This window comes from Orycteropus afer, unplaced genomic scaffold (assembly GCF_000298275.1).
Source record: "Orycteropus afer afer isolate SDZICR_OR568_19922 unplaced genomic scaffold, OryAfe1.0 scaffold00035, whole genome shotgun sequence".
Lineage (NCBI taxonomy): Eukaryota > Metazoa > Chordata > Mammalia > Tubulidentata > Orycteropodidae > Orycteropus > Orycteropus afer.
In genome coordinates this window covers 10949432-10967716 of record NW_006921622.1, presented here as the reverse complement: position 1 = coordinate 10967716, position 18285 = coordinate 10949432, and the positions used below count along the sequence as shown (strand labels likewise).

General features: G+C 36.9%; 1 protein-coding gene across 1 annotated transcript in view; it reads right to left on the bottom strand.

Annotated features, from left to right (window-relative positions):
• The window catches only part of SPAG6 (sperm associated antigen 6), a 127416-nt gene that overhangs the window by 95306 nt on the left and 13825 nt on the right, over positions 1-18285 (bottom strand). The window contains exons 3-4 of the mRNA XM_007936362.2: positions 6694-6860; positions 2098-2281 (exon numbers count right to left, since the gene is read on the bottom strand). Coding sequence (XP_007934553.1) covers positions 2098-2281; positions 6694-6860 — 351 coding nt within the window. The remainder of the gene's footprint in view (positions 1-2097; positions 2282-6693; positions 6861-18285) is intronic.

Genomic DNA, 18285 nt, shown 5'->3' with positions numbered 1-18285 from the left:
AGTCAATCACAGAAGGACAAATATAGTATTAGTTCTTTGTCGTGGAGGGTCAAGGAAAAGTTTATATATGGAGGGAAACTTTCTTTGTTGGTTGACAGGGGTGGGAGGGGAGAGGAGGGAGCACTGAAAAAAAAATGCATTGACCCATGTCACTTTAGTTTTGTGTATTTTACTGTACATAAATTATATTTCAATAAAATGCATTTAAAAAAAGAGAAAAAGGCTGGGAGTTTAAACCCACCCAGCAACTCCATGAAAGAAAGACCTGGCAATCTGCTTCTATAAAGAGTACAGTGAAGAAAACTATAGAGGGAAATTCTCCTCTGTCACATGGAGTCAGTATGAGTTGGAATTGATTCAACAGCGCCCAACAAAACCATTATTTTGCGCATACACATCAACTGAAAAATCTAGAAAATGAAGAAAATCTATCCTTAATTCAATCACCCTAGTAATACAAACATATTTCTTTGTAATTTATGTTCACATATGAAATTACTTTCACTTTATTATAATTTACTCTACAATGTTGTCTTTTACAACACTATAAGCACTTTTCTATGATACTGGTAGTGTAGGGTTCATAATTATCTTTTTGTTAAATAGGAACCCATTAAATACACTACTATAATTTAACCATGAAGTTCTTGTCATATATTTGAGGTTTTCTTTGATAAGACAAATAATGCTACAAATACCAAAATAAAACCATTAAATTCTTATAAAATATTTGAGGTTCCTTGATATTACAAACAATGCTACAATAACATTTTCATGAATATAGCATTCTGTGGGATTCTTTCCTTAGGATAAATTTCCAAAGTAGGCTTTTTAGAGTAAATATGGATTCTTTCATGACTTAGTTTTACCAAGCTGCTTTCCACAAGTTTATACAATTTGTAGTTCCTCCACCAAAGCACATACATGTCATCTCCAACTTCCAGTATTAAAACTAGTATCTTACATTTTTAAATGTTTACCACACATGAACCACTGGGCCAAAAGAGCTTTATATATCATCTCATCATCCTCATAACAGATCTTTGAAGTAGCAACTATTAGTCACCCTCTTTTGTAGATAAGAAGTCACAGTTCAGAAAGTTTGTAAGATATATCCAAGGTCACACAGTAACTGATAGAACGTGGACTCAAACTCAGATCTTGTCTAATGCCACAGTGCTCTTAACTACTTGGTTATATTGCTGCTTTACTCTCCCCACCACCCAAAATAATGATAGGTGAAAAAAAATATTTTCCCAAAGACGCATGGAAAATTAGTACAAGGGACTAATGAGTGGCCAAGGCGAACCTCAGCCTATATGACCACGAGATCAGAAGAACTAGATAGTACCCAGCTATCACCATCAACCCCTCTGAACAGGATCAGTGCAGGAGATCCTGGATAGAGTGGGAGAACAAATGTGGAAAAAAAACTCAAAATGTGTATGAAGTGCTATATGGAAAATGAATTTTCTCTATAAATGTACACCCAAATCACAATAAAAAATTTTAAAAACTTTTCATCAATGCTTTAATATGTAGTTCTTTGATTATTAGCAAAGTTGGTCATTTTTCATGTTTGTTAAAAAGCTGTATTTTCTTCTTGCATTATTTGTTTATATTATTTAACATCCTCTGTAAGGTGGTAGGAGGAGCTCTGGTGGCATAATGCCTAAGGCATTTGACTGCTAACCAGAAGGTTGGCGGTTCAAACCCACCAGGCACTCCATGAAAGGAAGACTGGGCAATCTACTTCTGTAAAGATTTACCACCTTGGAAACCCAACAGGGGGTTGCTATGAGTCAGAATTGACTTGATGGCAGTGAGGTTTTTTTTTTTTTTGGTTTTGTAAAGTGGTAGGGGCAATTTTCTCTCATCCCCTATGCCTTTCAAATTTCTGTTTCTAACTAAAGACTGAAATATATAGGGCTTTTTGTAAATATATGATCCAAAAAATCTGGCCATCATTCAAAACTTACCTCTCTTATGTACGAAAACATCACTGAAACCCTACCTAAAGTTTAACTAGTAGGCAAACCTGGATTTACCTCATAGATCTAAACTATAATAATTATATTGAGAAATATGCTCTGTTACCTGCATTATGTCTTGCAATGTATCCAAGTGCCCAGGCTGCAGCCTCTTTGACTCCAGGGTCAAAATCTTCCAAGCATATCACCAACGTATCCAGTGCTCCACAATCAACTATTGCCTGAGCTAGCTGAGGAGAATGTTTACCAACTGCTCGTAACACAAAGGCAGCTGCTTTCTTGTAAAAACGCTACCATGGTAAAATAGACAAAAATCAGAGTGAATTGAACATTTAAATAATCAAAATTTTCAACAGAAAAAAAACAACATAAAACTGACATTAATAGGAATAAATGAAAACTCAACAACTTTTAAGTACAAAAGATGAAGTCATTTTGATTATCTGATATTCTCCTATTGCTTTTGTTCAGTAACAGGGAACAATGTAAGCTTTAAATTACATTTCAAATGTTTTACCCTGAAATAAGCATTTGGAAATTACATAAAGTAAAATGTAAGCATTATGCTTTCCACAAATTCATGGAATAATGAGATAATTTTATGTACCCGCATTACACTGAAAGGCATTTGTTTGGCCCATGGGAACTCTTAGATTGTTAGCATGTGCAACTAAACTCCCTGTCAACTGACTAATTCGTTTCCTTTACTTGCCCTCAGTATGTAAGCATGGTAGGCCTTTCATGACTTCAACTAATCTTTTTGGTGTCCCAACTTATCCTGAAATAATCATGTTCCAGATGCACTTACCAATCATCAAATAACCATAAAGGAAAATATTCATCATAACATTTTAAAACTTTTTCTGGCAAATAAATTAACCAAACAATGAGATATAAATTACTATTTATCCCTTATTAGAAATGCTTTTTTAAACAGATAAAAACAAATTTACTATGTGAATTTTAAACACTGCTTCATATTTATATTTTCTTTAACTATAATTTTTATCTAATTAAAGAATGATAAATTGAAACATAAAACGAACATGCTTCTTTTATTCCCCCCTAAAATTAAATGTATAGAAAGTATTTGGCTATAACACTCCACTTGTTGTTTTATAGTTAGCATAATGACATAGTAATGATCTCTTAACACTTCCTTTTATTAACAGAACACAATTAATCCCCTATTTCAGATTCTGAATTTCTATTTTTTTTACAGTGACTACTGAGAAGTGATTATGTGACAACAACTGTTTTCAAAGCATTTCTTTCTTAGGCTAAAATGTTAAGATACAATAAAAATTACAGGAAAGAGGGAAAACACAAAGTATATTTCTAGCATATAAAACATCTCAAGAAATAGTACATGTTAGTAATTTAAGAAATATGTTAGTATTGATATTGAATTGATATATTTTCTCTATTTTTAAAATATAAATATTTTAATATGTGCGGTGTAGTAAATTACTTAGTGTGGTTTTTCTAGCCATAAGTCTTTGTAAACTCTGGTGGAATTTGCTGTAAGCAACTGAGGAGCTCCTGATTGTAAAAGTTATCCACCTGGGGTATTTCTGTTGGACTTAACACAAAGCAATGTTTTGGGAGGTTCCTGCTCTCTCTCTCAGGTGCTTAGAATTCTGATGTTATGATTGGTTAGTTTGGCCATTCTGCCAGGCTCAAAAGGAGGCCTTCCAGAGGCAGAAGAAGTCTCTCTGACTGCTGGTTGAGGAAGACGTGCTGCTGAAAGAGACATGCATTGCTGAGTGAGACACTGAGGGCCACTCACTATTGGGAGAGAGACTGTTAGGAGAGACTGAGAGCTGGGAGAGAGACTGAGCGTTTTTCCTGAATTTGAATTGGAGTCTGGTGCTTCCCTAATAAACCCCGTAATCTGTGAGTTATGTGTGACCACTGTAGTGAATTATCAGACCCAGGAGAGAGGTGGTGGGTGCTCTGGGAGGAACAGTTGGTGAAAGGGCTGAAGGATGGCAGCATGTCCGGCCTTGCAGTGATAGTCCTTCAGCTATTGATGGTGACTCTGTCTTCCTCTTGTGGTAACTTAGAGGAGGTCAAAAGATGTGGCCTCCTTGCCCCTTAAGCAATATGTAATTATGTTAATTATAAATTAATTTTAATATATTAAAAATTTTTATTATAAAGTTTAATGTTATATATCAGTAATTTATCGTATTGAATGTATTTACTACAAAAACTAAGGTTGAGCTTTAAAAATAGCTCCCCATAGATTATTTTCTTACAATTGCATAAAATAGTGGTGTGATACATTCTTTGTCATTACCTAGCTAATTTGACTTTTTATATTACAGGATTTCAAAATCACAGTTTATTTGTCATAAGTGGTCACTACTAACTGCAATGGCTGTAATTCACTCTCTCATCTCGTTCCTCCTCCTTCTCCTAATTTCTGGTTCTCCTGTTCTCCTAATTCCTAACTCTCTTCTTCCTCATTCCTCACCAAAAGAAACACCTTTAAAAAAAAAAGAAAAAGAAAAAGAAAAAACAGAGGAAATGTACCTCATAAAGAAGAGGTTCAAGTTTCCTGTGAGAAACGACTTAAAGGGCTAGCAGATGGAATGAGACAAGTTTGTGAATAATGCTTCAGTCTCACTTCTTTCCCACTTTTGTCCCCAAGGACTTTCAATATCTTTTCGACTAACAGACATTCATTCGTTTAGAAAACTTCTAATAAGAATCTTCTATGTGGTAATACCAAAACACATCTGCCCTCAAAAAAAGGGACTAAGAATTCTTAATAGATAACAATATCCATAAGAAAGATACAATCTTTTAATAACTCCTTATAGAGAAAAAAATGATTATAAGTAAATGAACCTCCAGTCTATAAATTAAAGCAAATTTCTACAGATAGAATATTTTTTTAAATTTTCAAACTGCAGTAAACTACCCATGAGATAAAATTCACCATTTTCACGCGTACATTCAGCAGCATGTTGTGCATTCACAATGTTGTGCAAAAATCACCATTATCTACGTTAAAAACATTTTCCATAACCCTAAAAGGAAACTCCATACCCATTAAACAATCATTTCCCATTTTCCTCTTCCCCCAGCACCTACCAACCACTAATCTGCTTTCAGTCTCTATTGAGTTGCATATTCTGTGTATTTCATATAAATGGATTCTTTCAAAATGCAACCTTTAGTGTCTAACATCTTTCTCTTAGCATGATTTCAAGGTTCACCCATGCTATACCATGTTATCATTACTTTATTCCTTGTTATTTTCACTTGCCATCAAGTTGATACCGACTCATGGCAACCCCATGTGTGCAAAGTAGAATTACTCCATACTCTGTAACCTTTTGGAAGCAGATGGCCAGGCCTGTCTTCCAAGGCACCTCTGGGTGGGTTCAAACTGACAACCTTTCAATCTGCACCACCCAGGGTCTCATATTTTGATTGAGTAATGTATGTACACGCCGTATTTATCCATTCATCAGTGGATGGACATCTGAATTATTTCTACCTTTTGGATAATGTGAATAGTGCTGCTATGAATATTTGTGTATAAGTTGTGAACAAATGTATAAAAAAATTTGTGTTCAAGTTTTTGTTTGCACACTTGTTTTCAATTCTCATGAGTATACACCTAGGAGTGGAACTGCTGTATGAAATGGTAATTGTGTGTTTAATTTAACAAGGAACTGAGAAACTGTTTTCCATAGCGGTCTACAACATTTTAAATTCCCACCAGCGATGTATGAGGGTTCCTTTCTCTACATCCTTACCGACACTTGTTATTCTCCATTCTTTTTATTATGGCCATCCTAGCAGGTATCATTTTGATTTGCATTTCCCTGATGGCAATGAACATCTTTTTATGTGCCTTTGACCATTTGCATGTCTTCTTTGGAGAAATGTCTATTCAAGCTCAGCCCTTTTTGAATTGGGCTGTTTCTCTTTTTGTTACAATAGGAATTGAATCTTAAAGATATGTGGAAAAAAGAATATCTCTAAGTTATGATAGACAACAGAATGGAATGAACAGCTCAAGAAAGTCCTTAACTATTGTGGACAACAAATAGGTGGTACTGAACAGAAATACAGAATGGTACTTGATAGAAAGGGATGAAAAATGGGACACTCTTAGAAGATCCTTAATAGAGCTGGTGTGCTTGTATGCTTGGTTTAAAAAAATACATGTTTTATCAAACTTCCCATTACACACATTCTCTTCTTCCTTTAGGTTGCTTCCCTCCCCCTTCCTTCAAGACTGCCCCACACTGTTTTCATTAACCAGACTTCACCTGCATATAAAGACTGTTGAAAGCAACTTTTTATTTGCCCAAGATCCCTAAGACTGATCTTACAATTTTGTTCTAAACTCTCATACAAAAAATTCTAACATATATCAATACTTAAAATTAATTTTAAATATTTATCTTAAATAAATAATAATTTTAAGGAGTGATACATAAAGCAGAATTCAATCTTTTTCTGCTTATATTAACAGTAATGGAGAGAAGCTGCCATACCAGCCCCAAAGCAAAATACCCTACAGATATTATTTTGCACGGTTCAGAGAACTAGAGGTTATGTTAACACTCTAATAATTTTAATATATATCAGTATGGAACTATATCCAAACTATTAATTTCATAAAATCTAAAACAAAAATAACATATAACCAGGTTTTTTGTATGTTTGTAATTCTTACATTCTGTTCTGCCAGTGAATAAACAAGCTGTGGAAGAATGTCACCCTTTACCACTGCTTCTGCCAGGTCATCATTATAATTAGCCAGTCTCCCAAGAGCCAAAGCTGCAGTCTGTTGAATTGTCGGGACCACATCCAGAAGAAGAGGCCTCAGCAAAGACATTACACCTGAGTTAAATTATGAATGAAATGAAATCAGCAAAATGTAAATTAAAAAGCATAACTATAAAATTCAATGTTTATGGGGACAATTAAGAAAAAAAATCAGTAAAAATTCAAAACAAAAAACAATTGTTGAGTCAACTCCAACAACATGGGGTCTTGGTGACCCCATGTATGTCAGAGTAGAACTGGACCCCATCGGTTTTCAAAAGTAGATCTCCACGCCTTTCTTCCAAGGCTCCTCTGGTGGTCTCCAACTTCCAACCTTTCAGTTAGCACCCAAAGCCTCCCTGAATTCACTAAAATTAATGAGATAATTGGAAGCATCTATCTAGCCAAGACATTGACTATACAACCTGTTAATTATCAAAGATGCAGCATTGTATGAAAAGAACAAAGGCTTTGTAGTTAGATAAGGATTTAAATCCCTGATTCAGTGCATACTAAGTTACTTGACCTAATAATGCTGTCATAAGAAATACAGAGAAAGGTTGTAAAGTTTATAAGTATAATACACCTAGCATATGGCTAGTGCTCAAAAAAAAAAAGTAGGTTTTTACCTTAGCCTTTGAAAATCTTATCTTTCAAGGTTCAATTCAGGTATATTTTCCTTAGTGAAGTCTTCCCCAGTTACTTCAATTTTGTCTTTGATTCCAACTGTACCTCAAGTTTATTATAGAAATTTTAACAGGGTGTTTAACAGTGAAGGAGCTAAGAGAGCCATCTGGCTAGAGTTTCACATTCATGAGAGCTGCAAACATAGATTTCTAACATTATCTCCAAATAAATAAATCAGTTCCTTGAGATAATGACACATATCTCATTACTAGCTCTCATAATACTCTTCCCAGAGTTGAAGAGATAGCAGGTACATGACCAATAATAAAAGTAGCTTACAATAATAAAAGTAGTCTATATTTATTGAGCATTTATTATATACCAAGAATTCTTCTAAGAACTTTTTTCCACATTCATTCATTTAATCCTCATAGCAAACCTATGAAGGCCCTATTACCTCTATTTTACAGATGAAGAAATTGAAGCTGAGAAAATAAAGTTTCAAGCAACTACAAAATGATACAGCCAAGTAAGAAATATAGACATCTTTGGAACATCTAAGACTGCTAAAATATCAAAATAAATACACTGACACAGAAAACAGAAGAATGGAATAAATCACTTAGAAAGCAGAAACAAAAAAAAAGAGACATCTTCATTGATAAATAATATGGACTATATGTAATCATATGTATTATATGTAAATAATATGTACTGAAACACTGGTTAGGTGGGAAAAGTAAGACAAGTAACAATTATACTTTGATCATTTCAATGGATATTCCCACTATACCAGCTTTGCCTTACTGCAAAATGTGCAAGATAGGCAATAGCTATTTCTATTTTAATGAGGCTGTTTTAGCCTGAAGTTACAAACAAGGTAATGACAGAATGTGAACTGAAACAAAGTACCCTTGACCTTCTAAACTTTACTTAATAAAGCATCTGACTGCTAACCAAAAGGTCAGTGGTTCAAACCCACCAGCTAGTCAATGGGAGAAAGATGAGGCAGTCTATTTCGGTGAAGATTTATAGCCTTGGAAATAGTATGGGGCAGTTCTACGTGGTCCTAAAGGGTCGCTTAGAGTTGGAATTGACTCAATGGCAGTAGGTTGGGTTTGTTTTTTATTCAACTTGAGTAAGGAGTTCTGGTGGTGCAGTGGTTAAGCACTTGGCTGCTAACCAAAAGTTAGCAAATGGTGATTCAAACCCACCAGCTACTCCATGGAAGAAAGATGTGGCAGTCTGTTTTCATAAAGATTTATAGCCTTGGAAACCCTATGGAGCAGTTCTACTCTGTCCTATATGGTAGCTTTGAATCTGAATTGACCTGGTGGCAATAGGTTTGGTATTCAACTTGATGTTGCTACCATCTTTTCTTTAAAAACAAACCCCAGTGAGATATAAAAATGAGTATTACCAATATTCTTTTATAAACATTATAGCCAGTAATGTTTAAAATAAAAATATTTACCTTTAGGATTAGATCAATGAGAGAAATAGTACACCCACTCCTTACTTACTTACAACATGGTTAGGCTTCAAAGACCAGGTCTTACATGAAAATGGAGGATGACCACATCACCTCACCTACTCACCTATACTATGAATGTCCCACTCGGCCCCTGCTGAGGTAAACTGCCACCACTGCTACTGCCTCTTCCTCCCCCACATTACCTCAGGAGAGCACAGCCCCCACTGCAGCCTGTAGGGGAGGTCCACCTAGTCTTCCAGAGCCAGGGTGGCCCAAGTGCCACTCTCTCCCCATCCTGCCGGTCCCCTCCCTCTCCTGCCCTCATCATATTATCAGGATGGGTGGCCCCAGCTCATCCCCTCAATGATCCCCAAATGTCCTTGGTGGCTTTGTTGGGGGAAGAGGGCCCTCTGTTCATGAGTGGGAGGGCCTGGGTGCTTCAGGAGGGTTGCATACTGCCCACTGGGTCTCCATGCCAGCCCCTCACTTCAGCAGCCCCTGGTTCTTGCTGGACAGCTGTGCCCTCCTCATCCCCATGTCCCCAGGAGAATCAACAATCCAGAGCTTCCTCCAAAGCCATGATGGCCAGGGCCAGCCAATGACTTTGACCTTAAACTACAGCTGCCACTGGTGACTCACCTGCCTACCCCATTCCATCCAGGTAGCCTACCTCACTCTCACCTGTGCCCGACCAAGAGAGGGCATTGGGGAAATGTAAGGGGCTACTTAGCTGACGTTGGGTTCCAATGGCCCTAGACCCCTGAATACCCCACCACAGGGCTCCTTACCATGGCACAGCCAGTTCCTGTGACCCCTAGGGGCTGGGAGCTGAGACCAGATCCCAGGTTTTCACTTCCTCAACCCCTGAAAGTGGCTCATCTTCAGGACACTGGCTGCTGCTGCCCTGGCCTCAGCCCCTTGTGGAATCTGAGGACTCACTGGGCAGCGTCCCATCCCCACCAGCCCCATTCCAGCCGTCACTCCTCTGATTGGCACCGCAGAAACTTAGGGAGACCGTGCCCCTTCTCCCCCTTCTGAGTGGTGAAATACTACGCAACATGAGATTCCTTTCGGCATGCACATGGGGTTCACCGGTGAGGGATTCCATCAGTGACCTGGCGTTCATTACTGCCAGACATGTGTCACAGATACAGTCAATGATGTGACCTGTGGCTTTCATACTTTCCAATTTCATTTAGTCTTTATATCATTTTAATGTCTAAGTTAGTTTGGTTTGATCATCTTATTATCTTAAATTTGATCATCTTAAATAAGGCCACAGTTGCAAGTATGAATCCCAATCAGGCTGGCTAACTTTGCTCAGTTTTACACATAAGACACATAGCACTTATGCTTTGGTCACAATTAAACAATGGTGTGGATTGCTCATTTTAGATAAATTAAAATGTTTAAATATCTATGTTTGTGGACATTGCTTATATTATTATCTGTACTTTTTTAATATATGGATAATTTCTTAAATATCTCACAACAAATAGTGTAAATCCCCAAAATAAGGTATTAGAATGATGACATCCAAATGTTAACACAAGTTATTTCTGGAAAGTTGGATTTAAAACAATCAGACCTTTTCTTTGTAGTTTGCTTTGTTAGTTCCCATTTTTTTAATAATGAATATGCATAAAATTAAGTAAAATAATAGTCATTACTCTAAAGAAGGGAGCTCTGGTAGCGTAGTGCTTAAGGCATTTGACTGCTAACCAGAAGGCTGGCAGTTTAAACCCACCAGCCACTCCTCGGAATGAAGATTGGGCAATCTACTTCTGTAGTGATATCATCTTGGAAACCCAAGGAGGAGTCACTATGAGTCGGGTCCAACTTGACAGCAAACAACAACTCTAAAGAAGAAAAGGTAAATTCTTTAAACACATATTAAAGTTTCATAAATACAATAATGAGGCTAAAACATACAACGTATGCTTAAGATAGTTTAAAAAGAATCACAATTGTTTCATGTTAGTTATTTTTTCCTGATCATTTTGTTCTTTCTTTTTTTCCCTCACTTGCCGTATTTAAGTAAAGGCAGTAGCTTATTATATTTTGAAAAGTATTTTGCAAATCAATCCATATTGGATTATCAATGAAATATTTTCAATTGAATCCTAAGAACTTTGAACTTTTACTTAAACATTGGAACAGTAGATTAATTTGTCTGAATGTACAATATTTAATTATATCTTTATTTTTAGTTACATTATTTAGCTAATCTCCCAATTTTGGAAAATTTCCATTTGCAATTTTAGTTGTAAAATATTTTGCCTCTGCCTCTCTCCCAAAAAGGTATTTCATTTTCACTCAAAGGTATTTCCTGCTTTATATATTTTCTCTGGTATCTGTTTTTCTATGGTATCTGGCCCATGAAATATAAGGCCAACAAAATGATGCACAATTCCTTTCCTTCTATTCCAATATCCAACATCAAACTTGGACTTCTGTGCAGATGTGCCTGAACTATCATACTTTTCCTCTATCACTTAGTTCAAACAACAGCACCCTGAGAAATTTGAAAAGTTTTTACATCACTGACCCTGTAAGAGTAAAAGCTAAAGTGTCGATTCAAAAATCTTTATTTCAATAAAGTAATTTTCACTGGAAAACAAAATAAAATCTCACAAATTTCTATTTCTTGAATTGCCATTTAGTGCTTCATAATCAATTCTCAGGTGTTACTCTTTCTCAAAAGGGACATGTTTTTATCTCTTACACAGATTAACCATGAAGACTTTGCTATTCTAATTATAGCTTGGTCCTAAAAAATAAACATAAAAATGCAAGAGAAATTGAAAGAGAAAAAAAGGAAAGAAGCATACATGATATATAAAAAAAAAATTTCCTTAAATCTTCACCCAAATCACAATAAAAATAAATAAAGTGTTCTGGTAGAGAAATGAAAAACAAAAAAATTTCCTTACCTGCCTGTCCATTAGAAATCCAGAGATCCATGATGAATGCATGAAAATTCAGAGCCCATAATGTTAGAGTCCATAAATTACAACAGTCTGAATAGTTACTACAATAGCTGATAAATAAGGCCTCTACTGAGGAGTGATGACCTTACTGGTGTCTCCACTAAAGGCCTTAATATGTACTATATAATATTTTATATATATATGTGTATGTGTGTATACACACATACACACACACACACACCCAATATTAAAATTACTTTGGTGGTTCAAACCCACCAGCCACTCCACAGAAGGAAGACTGGGCAATCTACTTCCATAAAGATTTATTGCCTTGGAAACCCAAAGGGGGTCACTGTGAGTCAGAATCGACTCGATGGTAGCAAGTTTGGTTTTTTCAGTTTAATATCTAGAAAAAAGGAGCCCTGGTAGTGCAGTACTTAAGCACTCAGTTGCTAACCAAAAGGTCAGCAGTTCAAACCCAACAGCCTGCTCTTTGGAAAAAATACATGGCAGTCTGCTTCCGTAAAGGCTGTTGTTGTCACTGCTCGGTGCCATCAAGTTGGCTCCAACTCATAACAACTCTACATAAAACAGAATGAAACAATGCCTGGTGTTGCACTATCCTCACAATCATTGCTATGCTTGAGCCCATCGTCGCAGCCACTATTAACTCATCTCATTGGGAGTCATTCCCTTTTTCACTAACCCTCTACTTTACCAAGCATTATATCCTTCTACAAGGACTGGTCCCTTCCCACAATATGACCAAAGTAGGTGAGACAAAGTCTGGCCATTCCTGCTTCTAAGGAGCATTCTGACTGCATTTCTTTCCAGGGAAGATTTATTTGTTCTTCTGGCAGTCCATGGTATTTTCGGTATTTTTTAGACACTGAAATATGAAAATGTCCATATTTTCAGTATTTTTCACCAACACCACAATTCAAAGGCATCGACTCTTCTTTGGTCTTCCTTAATCATTGTTCAGAGATTGAAAATACTTGGCTTGGGTCAGGTACACCTTAGGCTTCAAAGTGACATGTTTAGTGCTTAACACTTTAAAGACTTTTGCAGCAGATTTGCCCAGTGCAATATGACATTTGATTTCTTGACTGCTGCTTCCATGGTGTTGACTGTGGATCAAAGTAAAATGAAATCCCTGACAATTTCAATTTTTTTCTTCATTTATCATGATGTTGCTTATTGGTCCAGTTGTAAGGATTTTTGTTTTGTGTTGAGGTGTAATCCATACTGGATCTTTGATCTTTATTAGTGTGCTTCAAGTCTTCCTCACTTTCAGCAAACAAGATTGTGTCATCTGCATATCAAAGGTTGTTAATAAGTCTTCCTCCAATCCTGATGCTGTGTTCTTCACACAGTCCTGCTTCTTGGATTTTTTGTTCAGCATACAGATTGAGTAAGTATGGTGAAAGGATATAACCCTGATGCACACCATTTTTTATTTTAAACCATGCAGTATTCCCTTGTTCTGTTTGAACGACAGCCTCTCGGTTTATGTACAGGTTTCTCTTGAGCACAATTAAGTGTTCTGGAATTGCTGTTTTTCACAATATTATCCATTATTTGCTATAATTCACACAGTTGAATGCCTTTGTGTTGTCAATAAAACACATGTATACATCTTTCTGGTATTTGCTTTCAGCCAAGATCCATCTGGCATTAGCAATGATAACCCTCATTCCATACCCTCTTCTGAATCTAGCTTGAATTTCTGGAAGTTCCCTGTCAACATATTGCTGCAACTTCTTTTTAATTATCTTCAGCAAAATTTTATGTAGATATCATATTAGTGACATCATTCAATAATTTCTACATTCTGTGATTCATGTTTCTTTGGAATAGGCACAGATATCAATCTCTTCCAGTCAGTTGCCCAGGTAGCTGTTTTCCAAATATTTTGGCATGAACAAGTAAGCACCTTCAGTGCTGCATCTGTTTGTTGAAACATCTCAATGGGTATTCTGTGGTATTGATAATTACTGATGATTAGAATGCAAAATTGGAAACAAAGAAGCAGCTTCTGTAGTTGGAAGATATGTTGGTAATAGAAATGACGTCAGACAGGGCATGACAAAATTTTGTAAGACCAATGACTTATTTAGGAGCTCTGGTAGCATAGTGCCTAAGGCACTTGACTGCTTACCAGAAGGCTGGCGGTTCAAACCACCAGCCGCTCCTCGGAAGGAAGGTTGGGCAATCCTACTTCCGTAGTGATACTGCCTCGGAAACCCAAGGAGGGGTTGCTATGAGTCAGGGCTGACACGGCAAACAACAACAACAACAACAATGACTTATTCATTACAAATAGCTTTCTTCAACAACATAAACAGCAGCTATACATGCAGACCTCACCAGATGCATTGCACAGGAATTTAATCAACTACATCTGTGGAAAGAGGTGATGGTAAAGCTCAATATCATCAGTTAAAACAAGGCCAGGAACTGACTGTGGAAGAGACCATCAGGTGCTCATATGCAAGTTCAAGTTGAAGCTGAAGAGAATTAAGACAAGTGCACAAGAGCCAAAATATGGCCTTGATTACATCCCACCTGAATTTAGAGACCATTTGAAGAACAGACCCAACACACTGAACATCAATGACCAAAAACCAGACAAGTTGTGGGATGACATCAAGAACATCGTATGTGAAGAAAGCAAAGTCATTAAAAAGGAAAGGAAGAAAAGAACAAAATGGATGTCAGAAGAGACTCTTCTGAGGATGAGAAAGACAGAGAGAGTTACATGGGCAGTACAAACAACAAATATGAACCCCTTTGTAAATACAATACTGAGTTGTCAATGAAAGCAAACATGGGTATAGGGACGGATAGATGGGTGAACAAGCTAAACAATTATGTATGTCTAAATGGAGAGTGTATCCAAGATCATATACAGGGTTGGCAGACAATGGGCCTCTCGAAGAGTATGAAGGGATGGACACTGGGAGGAGGTAACTATGGGGAGGAAGTGGGAGGGGAGCTGCTGCATTGTAAATTTTGGTCAATGACAGGAGACAAAGTATATGTGAACTGCTGTATGAAAAGTGAATTTACTCTGTAAATCTTCACCCAAATCCTAATAAAAAAAAAAAAAAAAAGAGAGAGACTCTTCTGAAACTTCCTCTTGAGCAGAGAGTAGCTAAAGCAAATGGAAGAAATGATAAAAAAAAAAGCTGAACAGAAGATTTCAAAGGGCAGCTCAAGAAAACAAGTAAAGAATTATAATGAAATGTACAAACACCTGGAGTTATAAAACCAAAAGGGAAGATACACTTGGCATTTCTCAAGCTGCAAGAGCTATAGAAAAAAATCAAGCCACTAAATGCAATATTGATGGATTCTATGGACAAAATATTGAACGATGCAGGAAGCATCAAAAGAAGATGGAAAGAATATGTAGAGTCACTGTACCAAAAAGAATTGGTCGACATTCAACCATTTCAGGAAGTAACATATAATTGAGAACCAACAGTATTTAAGGAAGAAGTTCAAGCTGCACTGAAGGAATTGGCCAAAAAAAAAAAAAAGTCTCTGTAAAGTATATGGCCTTGGAACCCCTATGGGGCAGTTTTCTCTGCTCTACAGCATGGCTGTGAGTCAGAATTGACTCAATGGTTTGGGCTGGAATATATAGAAAATAATGAGTTTTTCTATAAAAATGTATTAAAAGGTGTGAAAATGTTTTGAAATTTAATTTATAGGGTAAATTTTTATGATGTTCTCCTTCTTACTTATGGCTTTGAGTTCCTTTTCTATTTTTCTTGTTCGAGTGCCATACAAGAGACAATACTTTGAATACTTAAACTGAAATTCAGTTATGTGAAAAAAACAAATAACCTAATATTGTACACAGTCATTCAATCAAAAAATACATCAGAATTTACCAAGTGGCAGGCAAGTAACAGCAAAACATATATTTGACCTCAAGGAACTTACATACAAAGGGGTGTGAGTGATAAACAACTGCAACATATTATTACATATATAACTACAGAAGAAGCAGGAGGTACTCTGTAAACATACAACAGAGCATCTAACCTGGCCTGTGAGGGATGCAAGAAAAAACCCAAGGAAGCAACATCTAAGTTGAGCTCTGAAGATTACTCAAGTAGATTTCTTGCTGAAAAAATTAGAGGGAATGGAGAGGGAAAGGAATGGAGATTATTCCAATCATAAAGAACTGTATAAATGTAGCTCAAAAGCATAAAGAACTTGATGTTGTTATTGTTAGATGCTGTCAAGTCGTTTCTGACTCATAGTGATCCCAAGCACAGCAGAACTTGATATATTGATGAAATTGGGAATGCAGAATGACTGTAGTCTATGTGACTATATAGAGAGGAGGTTGAAGAAGGAAGGCTAATAGATAAACAGAGACAAAAATCTTAAAAGATCTAATAAGCTGTTTTAAATATTATGAATTTTATCTCAACATTAATGTCAGTGCAGTGATAAGTTCAAATTCATTCTTTGTAAAGAAGGATCACTCTGATTACACTAAGGAAAAAGAGTGAAAAGGGACAAGATTCAAGGCAGGAAGACCACTTAGGAAATTACTGTAGGAACTGAGGGCAGAAAAGTAATAATAGCAAAGGGGAAGGAGAAATGTGAAAGGCCTAGAGACATATTTAGCAGATAAACTGACTAATGGGTAGAAGAGGGAAGAATCAGTGATAATTTCAAGTTTCTGGCTTGGATAAGGGATGCATGGTTGTCACAGACTAGTCTAGTCTATTAACGCTGTTGTGATGAATTCATAGTGGCCTAAATGTAAAGTGGAATGGGTGGAGTGTATGAGATAAAACTGGAAAGATGGGACCAGATCAAATTTGGCTGTAGGCTAAATTAAGAATTTGTGATTTTATTCTAAGTGAAATGGAAAGCCATTGCTTTTTGTTTCCTCTACTTATTCTCAGGGAAGTAAATAAATTAAAATGAAGACTTTGACTAATTCCTTGGGCCATCATATATGGCTGGGCAGGTTTTGCACTACACAATCTATGGCATGCCATTCACACAGACCTTGTTTGATGTAAATGGTACTCCTGAAGTTGCACAAGGCATAGCAACCAGCCTTCCTATAGCATGTTATGTGGTTCTCTAATTTGTTTGATGTGAATAAATGTCTCATCTCCTCAACAAATACATAATTGTCATCTTGTGATATTTAAGGCTGTGTGTCAACTTGGCTGGGCCGTGATTCTAAGTGGTTTAGCAATTATGATATAGTTATCCCCCATGATGAGATCTGGTATTATGTAATCACCTCCATGATGAGCTCTGCTATGAGTAGTCAATTAGTTGAAAGGGAGTTTCCTTCCGGGTGTGGCCTGTTCTAGTATATATGGGAAAGTTCTCTGGCTTTCTGCTGGATTTGGATCCTGCATCTGGCTCATCATCATCTCCGGTTCCTTGAACCAGTGGTCTGCCATAGTGCCCGCCGATCTTAGGACTGTTGCCTTTGCAGCCGGTGAGCCAACAATCTGCCATTTTACCTGCTGGTCTTGGATTCATCAGCCTCCGAAACCAGCAGTCTGCCGCACTGCCTGCCAATCTTGGTTTCACCAGCCCCTGCAGCTGCAAGAGTCAGGAGATGCCTCCAGCTTGACATGTGACCCCTGGACTTGAGTCTTGCCAGCCTCTACAACTATGTGAACTATTTCTTTGAGATAAATTTCTTTCTTTATATGCATATACAAGCTTCACTGGTTATGCTGCTCTAGAGAACCTGGCCTAAGATACATCTCTGGAATACAGCTTATGTTTTATATTTCTTTTCTATTCCTCAAATTACAAAGCAGAGTTCTAAATATGCAGCTAGCACTTATTTAAACACTTGTGGCCTTGGCTCTAGAAACCACCATCCACTTCAATTTCACTAACTCTAATCTACTCCTCAGAATGAAGATTGGGCAATCTACTTCCATAGTGATACCTCCTCAGAAACCCAAGGAGGGGTCGCTATGAGTCAGATCCGACTTGACGGCACTGAGTTTGGTTTTGGTTTTGAAGCACTAAGCACATAGTCTCTTTCTTCACCTGATCCTGCCCCCTTCTACTAAGTCACTAAGTCTTGTATACTTTAACATCTCTTATCCAGCCCAAGTGCTTCCTAATCCTGTTTTAACCCCCTTTCATCTATTCTCCACATTACTGTGAAAATAATCTTTCTAAAACACAAAATAGATCCTCATCACTATAAAATTCTCAATGGTTTTTCATCATTTTCAGGATAAATCTAAACTTTATATTATGTCCTTCATAAATAGGCTTGTTTTCCTCTCCAGCCACAACTGATTTTCCTCTCTCTTGCCCCAATGCCCCACACTCCACCTTTGTGCTTTTACATATAATGCACCTTCTATCTGAATGTAGTTCCCCCTTCCTCCTTTTTCATATGATTAACTCCTAGGAAATTCAGCAGAGATAACACCTCTTCCTAATAGTCTTC